At 44.5% G+C, this 11271-nt stretch overlaps 1 protein-coding gene across 2 annotated transcripts in view; it reads left to right on the plus strand.

The window, feature by feature from the left end:
- LOC144894330 (THAP domain-containing protein 2-like) overlaps window positions 1-6001 on the plus strand; it is a 131658-nt gene extending 125657 nt beyond the window's left edge. The window contains exon 5 of one of the 2 annotated variants that reach the window (XM_078787007.1): window positions 5241-6001. In XM_078787007.1, coding sequence (XP_078643133.1) covers window positions 5241-5297 — 57 coding nt within the window. In that variant the 3' untranslated portion in view covers window positions 5298-6001. The remainder of the gene's footprint in view (window positions 1-5240) is intronic. The other variant, XM_078787006.1, reaches the window with a different exon arrangement.
- Window positions 6002-11271: the final 5270 nt, after the last annotated feature.

Here is an 11271-nt window from a genome sequence, read left to right on the forward strand (position 1 = left end):
AGTGTTCCTTTGAACCTGCTCCGTTAGTCCTTTTTGTCCCTCCGTCAGCTGTTCCACCTCCTGCGTCAGGTCCTCTATGCCCCCTTGTAACTTTACAGTCCCCTTTCTCACCTCCTTCTCCATGTGCTCCTTACAGTGCCTCACCTCCTCGCGCACTCCTCCGACCTCCTCACTCACCCCTCTTCTGATCTCTTCTCCCATCACTTGCATCTCCTGCCCAGATGCCACCCTCATCTGCTCCATTTCCTCCCTGTGAGCATCCAGTTTGGTTTCTACCCCCATTCTGACCCCCTCTATCTGCTGCCCCATTTGTTTAACTTCCCTTTCCGCTTGGTCCCTCATGTCCCTCAATTTGCCTTCCATACTGTTTTCTAACCCCTCTAACCCCTTTTTCATCCCTTCCATTTGATTCTCCTGAACGGCCATTCTGTTTTCTACCCCCATTAACCCATGTTTTAATCCCTCACCGGTACCCCTCGTTTCGTCCCTCATTACCCCCATTTGGCCCTCCAATCGCTCACCCAATCGCTCACTATCAGCCCTCATTTCCTCCCTCATTTTCTCGCTATTCTGGGCCATAAGGGCCTTCATTTGTATGAAAAAAGGTCCAAATCTACCAGCGGCACTACTACGGTCGCGGGCGCGGTCGCCGTGGCCATGTGCGAGGCGCCATTTTGCGCGCCCGTAACCTCGTGCGCGACGACGCTATTTTGCGAGCCTGCCACCCTCACTGCTTCGCTCTCCTCTTGTCCCTCATTTTGGTCCTGGATCGACCCTGCCTCACTCTCCTCTACCGGAACCCAGCCGTCTTGATCTGCCATAGCGCGACTTTCAAAATTCGGGTTTTTATTTTTGTAAAACACAATCAAATTTCGCCGTTATAATTTCGAGCGCGTTTCACGCGCTCGGGTCCAATCTCACTCCTCGACACCAATTGTTACGGACACGACTTAGATGTTATGATGGGCCGAGCGGAATGGCCGCCGTGTTCGCACAAGTTACCCGATTACACTCGAACGTTGGCCGAATCGCGCTATGCTAAATCAACGAAGGAAAAGGACACAACGGCTGGGATTAAGGCAACGACACAAGGGGTACAGTTCTCAAGACCTCCGGAGGAGGATATAATATTGGTTTTGCAGAACGGTTAGATTACACGACAAGAGGTAAAGCAAAGTAAGATGGGCACTTATACACGGTCTTATCTTATTCCCGACAGACCACAGACAAACGGGACAAGACTGACTTACACGGGGATTGATGGCAGGGGAGGGCAGGCAGTCGATAGCTCAAGGTGCACCTTGGCTCAGGGGCAGAATCGACCCGGTCCGGTCCAGAGAGGCGGGGAGGTATTTCTCAGCGCTGGAGGTGGCGTCCGTTTCTCTTCAAGCTGAGGCGCATCTCACGTCACCTCCGTCTTCCTGCGCATGTCCAGCGGGGAGTGACACGCCCTCGGCTCGTTAGCTCCGCCCCAGATGGAATCGGTCCGCCGCTTCTTATTGGGTGCGGGGGGTTACCGGGCTCCGCCCTTGACGAGGAGCTGACAGTGAGCCCCTGCGTGGTAACCCCGTCGGAGCACATGCTCAATGGCGGCTAACCAAGCCGGAGTGAGGATGCACACTCCCCGCGCCGCCGCCGCTCCGCCGCCGCTGTTGTTGTTGTTGGTGTTGTTGTTCCATGAGGAAGAGATGCGGGGAGGTATTGGGAGGTCCTAAACTTACTAACGGTGCCATACAATCACATTCTGGTGCAACGAAGAGTCAGAATTAATGGAAACGAGTCCTTAACTGACATAGACTAAGAATAACTAGCAAGATGTCCTATAGTTGTCTACGTGAGATGCGGTGAACCTGGGCACGACATTTAATGGGGGAAAAAGGGGAAGGTCGGGGCTACAGAGTGTTGTTTACAGACAATGGGACTAGGGAATGGGGGATTGGGGATAGTTGGGGAGTATTGGGGAAATAGGGGAATATTTACAAGCGGATATGGATGGAGGCCAAATCCCATATCCGCAACAATATTATTATTATGAAAACGATACTCCTGAAATGATACACTACTGTATTAAGAAACCTGAGCTTAATTTGTCCGAAGTGGTCCGAAGATGAGTCATAACACCTAAGGCCTATACGTACCATACCACATAATGCCGATGGAAGAACCGTAACGCCAATGCTTTCAATATTTCATGATCATTTTAACAATCGGTTTGTTTGTGTTACACACAGAATGAAAAACGTGAAGGTAGAGCAAGGCGATTGTGAAATGACAGGTTCGACGATATGTTCGGCATGAACGGCATATAAATCAAAATGGCGGTGTGTGGAGAGTCAGCCGCTGTACCGCCGTAATGACATCAGACGTAATCACATCACCCTGTCACGTGACCAGATTCTCAGCTCTGATTGGTATACGTGTGAGGGGACATACATACATACATACATACACTACCGGTCAAAAGTTTTAGAACACCTCAATTTTTCCACTTTTTATTGAAATTTACGCAGTTTAATGTCCAGTGAATAACCTGAAATTGTACAAAGGTAAGCAGTAAGCTGCTCGAGGTTAACAAAAAAGTTTAGGTTTGCAAAAACGGGAAAATAATGTAAATTGCACAGTTATATTGTAAAAAAAAAAAGGCCTTCTTCAGGGAACAAGTAATGGGTTAACAACTCACAGCTGTTCTGCAGCAATGTATGTAAATTAAGCCTTGAAAGTTGATGCAAACAATTCCTACAGGTGTCCCAACCTCTGCTGATTACTTGATTACAAACCCCCTGTCTGTATGAAAGCAGTATTGGAACAGACTGTTATTAAACCCTCTGAAGCATTATTTGGACAATATTGCACTGCAGGAAGTAGTATATTGGAAACTGGAGGAAACTCTGACAGGAAGAGATCTGGCAGACCCAAAGCCACAACAGAATCAGAAGACAAGTTTCTGAGAGTCAACAGCTTGCGTGATAGGCGGCTCACAGGACAACAGCTTCAAGCACAGCTTAACACTGGTCGAAGTAAGCAAGTCTCAGTTTCAACTGTGAAGAGAAGACTTCGAGCTGCAGGTTTGACAGGTCGAGTGGCAGTAAGAAAGCCATTGCTAAGATAGCGAAATAAGAAAAAGAGGCTTGCCTGGGCCATGAAGCACCGCCAGTGGACTACTGAAGACTGGAAGAAGGTCTTATGGACCGTTGAATCAAAATTTGAAATCTTTGGTTCATCACGTAGGGTTTTTGTACGCCGTCGAGTAGGCGAAAGGATGGTTCCTCAGTGTGTGACACCAACTGTCAAACATGGAGGAGGAAGCGTGATGGTCTGGGGCTCTTTTGCTGGATCCAGAGTTGAGACTTGCACAGAGTGACTGGCACACTGAACCAAAAGGGCTACCACAGGATTTTGCAGCGCCATGCAATACCCTCTGGTATACGCCTAGTTGGTCAGGGGTTCATCCTACAGCAAGATAATGATCCTAAACACACCTCAGGCTATGTCAAAACTACCATCGAGGAAAAGAACAAGACGGTAGGCTACAAATCATGGAATGGCAGCACAGTCTCCAGACTTAAACCCCATCGAGCTGGTTTGGGATGAACTGGACAGAAGGGTGAAAGTAAAGCAACCTACAAGTGCAACACATTTGTGGGAACTTCTGCAACAGTGTTGGGAAGAACTTCCCGAACAATATTTGATTTCCATTGTAGAAAGAATGCCACGAGTGTGTTCGGCGGATATATCTGCAAAAGGTGGCTACTTTCATTTGCTGAGTCAAAAATTTTAATTAAATTTTGTTAAACAAAATTATTCTATGATTTCTTTTTTATCTCCAATTGTTTATTTGTTCTATGCTTAATTTCAGAGTACTTTGAGACATTAAACTGCGTAAATTTCAAGAAAAACTGGAAAAATTGAGGTGTTCTAAAACTTTTGACCGGTAGTGTACATACGGACAAACTGTTCTAGACGGCTTCGCCCGATGGCCTACGCCGTAAAAAGATTCTCGTATCCGGGTTCGGATTTGGATCTTCACCAAAATCGAATCGATTAGTCATGTCACACACACAACCTGTCCACCAAGTTTCGTCCAAATCCATCCAGAACTTTTTGAGATTCCTGCTCACAGACAGACAGACAGACAGATAGACAGACAGGAGTGAAAACGCAAACTCCCTCCATCTTTGGTGGTGGCGGTAAAAAAGAAACAGAAGATAATAATAAATGTCATAAACTTTTATTAAGTATTTGCAAGAGCTTTATGGCTGGAATATGGCTGGCTGGATTGCAAATGCAAGCGCAGATTTTTTTTAAATTCATCAATTCGGTTAAATAATTAAGTGAACCACAAAGAGAATTTAAATCCCATGAGCTTAGAATGTATACACAAAATAAATCCTTCACTCTTATGAATAATGAAATAATCACAAAGAGAATTAATGTTCCTCTAAGACTGCTCTAAGTCTCTGTACAGAAAACTATCACCATAAAGCACAAGACACTGATGGATGAACATACATGAACACACATGAAAGTTACCTTAATGTTGGGAGTTCTGTTTAAATATTAACTCTTTCATCACCTGGACCAAGATGCTAGGTTATTGGATTTGTAAACCTTTGCCTTCACGCTGTTCCAGCAAAATGAAGTGTTTAGAAATGGGTCCTGATTCCTTTGATGACTATGAAGAGTTAATGGAACATCTTACCACACGCAGTCTTGAGAAAAAGGACATGAGACTTTATATGAAACAGTTTGTTGGAAGAAGGAGAAGAAGAGGAAGAGGAAGAAGACTGAGATGAAGAAGAAGACGGAGAGGAGGAAGAATAAGGAGAGGAAGAAGAATAAGAGGAGAGGAAGAAGAATAAGGAGAGGCAGAAGAAGAATCTCATAGTTGCCCGAGAGTGGCAAATTTAATTTGTCGAAATACCTGTAGGTTATTTGTACTGCTTGTAATTGTAAGTACGTACTGCTAAACTGTAGGTTATTTGAAGTGCAAAGTGATTTGTGTTCAACAGTGTTTAAAATATATAATTCAATTGAAATAAAATGAATGTTTTAAAGATTGTATAATTTTTTTTTTAAACCATCAAATTAAAAGTTTTCTGCCGTTGATGCACCGCCTTTTACATCACCTTATTTAATACGTTAACTTCGTTATTTGTGCCTGTTGTTTGTGTCCTTTATGACATCCCTAAAAACATTATGTTTCATGTTTGTAATGATATTAAATTCTGTTTGACTGACAGATTGAAGCAATCGCTCTACCGCCAGTGCACATGCGCACATGGGGTAAAAAGTGGTGATGATTTCGTTCCTGACCACAACATCCGCTCCCCACTCATAACCCATGCCTTGCCTCCTGAACCTCAATAACCACTCATGGGGCTAAAAATGACCTGCATATATCATTGCGGTTTCCCTCAAGTACAGCTCTGGCTCCAGGTGGTCAAACCTTGTTCCTATCCAGTACATCCAGCTCGAGCCTTAACCCTGCTCCACAAACCAGCATCCTTCCCAAGTTTCTCTTCCACTACTGAATTCCATGACTGCTGTGGAAGGATCTAAAGACATATCAGCCAATCAGAGACGCTAATATGGCCAGAATATTTCAGATCATGACATCACCTTTCCTGGCACATTATCTGTACTCCTGGAGATGTGATGTAGATGTTGTTAATTATTTCTGTAACTAATGTTTGCCCAGCTTGTCTCAAAACAATGATAGATGCCCCTGGCTTATTGGAATGGCCAAAGGTAGGAGCACCCTCCAATGCTTCTTGCTCTTAAAGTTGTAAATGGGATCTTTTCCCATGGATACACAGGAATGAATAACAACCGAATGTGTCTCAGTAATCATTTTCATTTAGCTGCCCAGTTCATTTTCACCTCACAATTAACTGCCCAGTTCTCTGCTTGCAATAATGACTGTAATGCTTCACATTTTACATCGACTTATCCATTGGTTTCTGCATGGTAAGATTAAAAAAACAATACAGACAAGACAAAGTATGTGGCAATGTCATACAGCAAACACCGAGAGAAAATTGTGTAGAGTAAAATATTGAGACACACAAGAACAAACACACATACACACCAACACAAACAAACGCACCCACAAACACAAACACACAAACACACAACAAACACAAATATACAAACACACACAAACAAAAACACACAGGCACACACACAAACACACACGCGCACATAAACACACACACACACACAAACACATATGCACACACACAAACACATACACAATAACACACACAAGCATACACGCAAACAGACACACACGCACATAATCACACACACACAAACAAACACACTCACACACACAAACACACACATATATATACACAAAGAATTAAGTTAAGCACCCCTACACAACGAATTAAGGTAAGCACCCCCTAATATATATTCTTTGTGTATATGTATACATTGGCATATATTCTAAGGTATGTGAGATCAAATAATGATTGGTATGACATTAGCAATTATCCATTGATGAAATGCAGATACACAGGGTCTATGAGACGTAGGGTTGAGTCAGTGATCCGATCACGTGGGTCCTACACACGTTATTGACGCAAAGATCGCTAGAGGTCTTCTCAGAACAATGACTGTACGTTAGAAAACATAAACGTCATCCACACTGTCCGTGATGGACCTATAGCTCCATACTTAAATTGAGGTGAAAATATGCCTAAAATTCCCAAAAAATTTCACCTTAAATTATTCAGAATAAAATATTGAAAACGGCATGATTGTTATGTTTTTATGTGACCATAATATCACTACTCCAGAAAATATAGCAATATCATGGGTATATTACACTGTTTTGACGACAACAAACTTGTAATGTGCGAGGTTGTAAAAAAACGGGGGGGGGTGCTTAACTTAATTCTTTGTGTATATATATATATATATATATAAACGCAGACACATATAGTGGAGGAAGATTAGCTAGAAATTGGCATGATGTGGGAAAATTTGGGGACAGAGATGAAAATTGGCTGAAATGACCTAAATACCCTATAAAAGCTTTGCAGAAAGTTCCCCATAATTCCTGGGGGTGGAAGGTATCTAATTTGCATATTTCCAAGATGGCCGATACCGGCAAAGGTAAAATTTATAACTTTTGAACCGAAGAGGATAGAAGCATATTTAACATGTCTATTTCCACTAATTTTAGGGTGGAGAACTCATTTCTGAGGTTTTTGGGTGGCTACAGGGTCATTTAGAGGTCATTTTAGATTTAGAGGTCACAAGTATTGATGAGGGCGATGAAAACCACTGGAGGGGTCACACGTGGTCGGCGCATCACTGACAGTACTCTCGCACAGTGGGTGGGCGCTGTACCCCTTTGTATACCGATATGTGAGGCTCTGGAGGAGCTTTCAGGCATGCGCTGTGAGCCATCAGACCAACACTCACTACATAAGGAACATGCTGAGTTGGGGCAGGCTAGACAGACTCAAGATGATGCTGATCGAAAGAGGTTGGCTCAAATCACACAATCCCTTTGAGTACAGAGACAAGTTGGTATCTATCTTCACTGGAGTTGAGGCGGATTCCAGTATAAACTGTGACAATGCTGTCACTATTGGCTCCGAACAGCACACGCAGATGATGGGACAGAACTTTGCAGACTTGAAGCTACAGAAAAAGAAAAGAGTTCAGCCATTGTCAGCCATGCGCTCCACTGTCAAAGTGCGGAATGAGCCCTTGGTTGTCAATGAGCAGCAGATGCTGAACAAGATTCTGTCTGTTCTACAATCGAGCAATGACTTGAGAGATTTTGTTCAGTATGAATTTGTGAACTTCGCCCCTGCTCTGTTCGATGCTGTGTCCATGCGTAAGACAGCAAAGGCTGCTCTGAATCGTATCCTTGACGTGAATTCACACCTAGTTGACTCAACAGTTATAGGCCCAGTTCCCATAGTTATAGATGGGGGTCACTTTCTGCACGCCGTTGTATGGAATACACCCTGTACATATGCAGATGTGATACAAAGCTATGTGAGCTATGTGCAAAAGCTTTACCCAAACCGCCTTGTCATCATGGTCTTTGATGGGTATGGTGCTCAACTCAGCACCAAGGTTGTCGAGTAGTCCAGGAGAGCCAGCAAGGTTACATCTGCAGCCATTGCTGTATCACCACAGATCAACACATCCACAACACAAGCAGAGTTTCTGGGGAATGGAGCAAACAAGACATCGCTGATGAAGTTGGTCTCAACAGAGCTGAGGGCTGTTGGCATTCTTACCCATCAAGCAGACGCTGATAACCTCGTTGTCAGCACAGCTCTTGAGTACAGCAATGTCGATCTGGGGGTTCATGTTGTCTCCAAAGATGCAGATGTCATGATATCTCTGCTTCATCGTAAGCCAGCCGGTGAGTCGATCATACTCATTAATCCTCAATCGGGTGAGGTGGAGCCTAAGTATGTAGATATTGACAAGCTCCAAGTTTCTCCGGGCCCATTGAAGGAAGTCATTATTTCGCCCATGCCTTCACGGGGACTGACACGACATCAGCAGCATACCGCTGAGGTAAGGCTCAAGCGTGTCAGCTGCTGAGAAACAGATCCACTCTGAGAGACGAGATGTCTATATTCTATAAGAAGGACGCATCTCAGGAAGAAATCGGTGTTGCGGGTGAGCATTTCTTTCTTGCCTGGTATGGTGCCGAAAAATTTGCCTCACTGAACAATGCTCGGTTCAAGCTTAAGCAAATGATTGCGAAGCAGTCTGTGACAAATGTCATGAACCTCGCTGTCCTCCCTCCCACATCTGGTTCAGCCAAGCAGCATAGTCTGCGGGCATATCTACTGATTCAGCAGTGCCAGGGTGTTGAGCCTGATTGTACCCAGTGGGGCTGGGAGATGTGGGCAGATGTACTTTGTCCAGTGGGTTCAGCAAACCCATCTGCCCCTGAGAGACTCCTGGAACTCATATTCTGCAACTGTAAAATGGGATGCAAGACAGCCTCTTGCAAGTGCAGGAAGGCAGGTCGTGCATGCACACCAATGTGTGAAACATGTCTAGGAGCGAACTGTTATAATGCCCCAGTTGTTGAGGAGATTGATTAGATTACCTTAAGTCCCCTTGTACTTGCACTTGCTTGCTTACTTACTTGCTTGTATTCCCTTGGACGCACTAAATAAATGAATTGTTTTGTATGTTTTGTATGCTAAAAAAACCCCACGACAGCTTAACACAACCAATTTCCTGTTGTTTATATTAAAATCTGGTATGAATTCAGAAGTGTCATTTATTATTCTATAACAATTGGTTCTACAATTATCACAAGTATCACAATTACAGCTTTTTAGTGGTGGCAATCTTCAACATATGCAAATTTAGGTGCCTAATTTGACCCCCTCTAAATGACCCTGTAGCCACCCAAAAACCTCGGAAATGAGTTCTCTGCCCTAAAATTAGTGGAACTAGACATGTTAAATATGCTTCTATCCTCTTCGGTTCAAAAGTTATAAATTTTACCTTCGCTGGTGTCGGCCATCTTAGAAATATGCAAATTAGGTACCTTCCACCCCCAGGAATTATGGGGAATTTTCTGCAAAGCTTTTATAGGGTATTTAGGTCATTTCAGCCAATTTTCATCTCTGTCCCCAATTTTTCTCACCTACAATTATTTTTCCTCCACTATTAGGCTTGGGCCAGATGAACGCCCGGAAGACCTGCTCCAGCGATTGACTGCCTTCTTTAAAGATAATCTCCTGAAGAGTGGTTGTGGCATCACCCACCATGGGGAGGCTATCACTACAGACGAGGATATGACCACATCCCTTGAGAACACTGTTGTATACTTGTGGCTGTCACTCATTCCCTTCCTCAGCTGATAAAGGAGAAATATGGCGCTGAGCTTTGCAACCCCTCACTGGCTTCAATCAAGCCCAAAATCTCGAAGTCTCTTTCATCCCTCGAAGAAGAGCAATGCACAATAGAGGACACTAAAGCCATGCATATTGCTGGCAGCTTCAACTGCAGTGTACACCCAGTGTACCAGGTACTGCACCCAGGTGCAGTACACCCAGTTGTAATACACCCAGGAAAGCATTTGTGCCAAAGTCCTGTGTTCTATGCAAGACAGCAGGGAGACGCTACAACACGCACAATCTGGGTGAGTTCCGTTTCTTGCCAGACAGTGACAAACGATACATTGGTCGATCCAGAATCGTGGCTGGTGATGATTGTGATGCGGATGAGGCTATAATGTCGGATGAGTACAACATCGCTGAACAGGTGTCTGATGATTGCGGTCATTCAGTCCGTCATGTTGAGTGCTCTCCGCTCAGCCATAGAGTGAATGTCATCCAATCTCCGGTTTTGAACACATTCTACCAGCACCATCCTGTCGCACTTACACTTGACACCGGGGCTACGACCAATTTGATCCATGCTTCCACAGCTAAGGCCTACAATCTATCAATCCATCCAGCCTCTCAGATGGCTCGGCAGGTGGATACTGTTACCTCACTCAATGTCATCGGTGAGGTCCACTGCAACTTGTCAAGAGGGAACCTCGAGTTCAAATTTGATGCCTTGGTTGTCAAGCAACTTGACGTTGGAGTGCATGCTGGCAATCCATTTTTGGTTACGAACGACATTGCTGTACGACCCTCAAAGAGACAAATCATCATTAAAGGTGAAGATTCTGTCGAGTATGGCTCACACAATAGTCAACGCAGTAAAGTACCCTCAGCCAGATGCACCCAGGCATTCCTACTGCGTAATCCTCACAAGACAGTTCTCCTCCCCGGAGAATACCTAGAGCGACACACTCCTGCCGGCACTGAGCCAGACACAGTACGTGGCTATGCTAGCTTGCTGGACCCCTTGGACATAGCCACCACTGGCAAAACATCAAGCGAGAAGACAGTGTGGTCTGATGACTTATTTCATGCCTTCAGGGATGCCCAGAATGCTCTGAAAGACCGCAAAACTATTACAATACCTCATCCTGATGATTTACTGTGGATCGTTACTGATGGGTCTGTCAAGAACAAAGGCATTGCAGCTACATTGTATGCACACAGGAATGGTGACTTGCTCTTAGCGGGCTTCTTTAATGCTAAACTCCGTAAACATCAGGTCACCTGGCAGCCTTGCGAAGTAGAAGAGCTGTGTATTGGGGCAGCCATCCAACACTTCGTGCCATTCATCGTCCAGTATCACCACAGTGTCCAAGTATTGACGGACTGTTGTCCCTGCGTCCAATATTACAGCAAACTTATGCGCGGCGAGTTCTCA

Source organism: Myxine glutinosa, chromosome 11, assembly GCF_964187855.1.
Source record: "Myxine glutinosa chromosome 11, kmMyxGlut1.1, whole genome shotgun sequence".
Lineage (NCBI taxonomy): Eukaryota > Metazoa > Chordata > Myxini > Myxiniformes > Myxinidae > Myxine > Myxine glutinosa.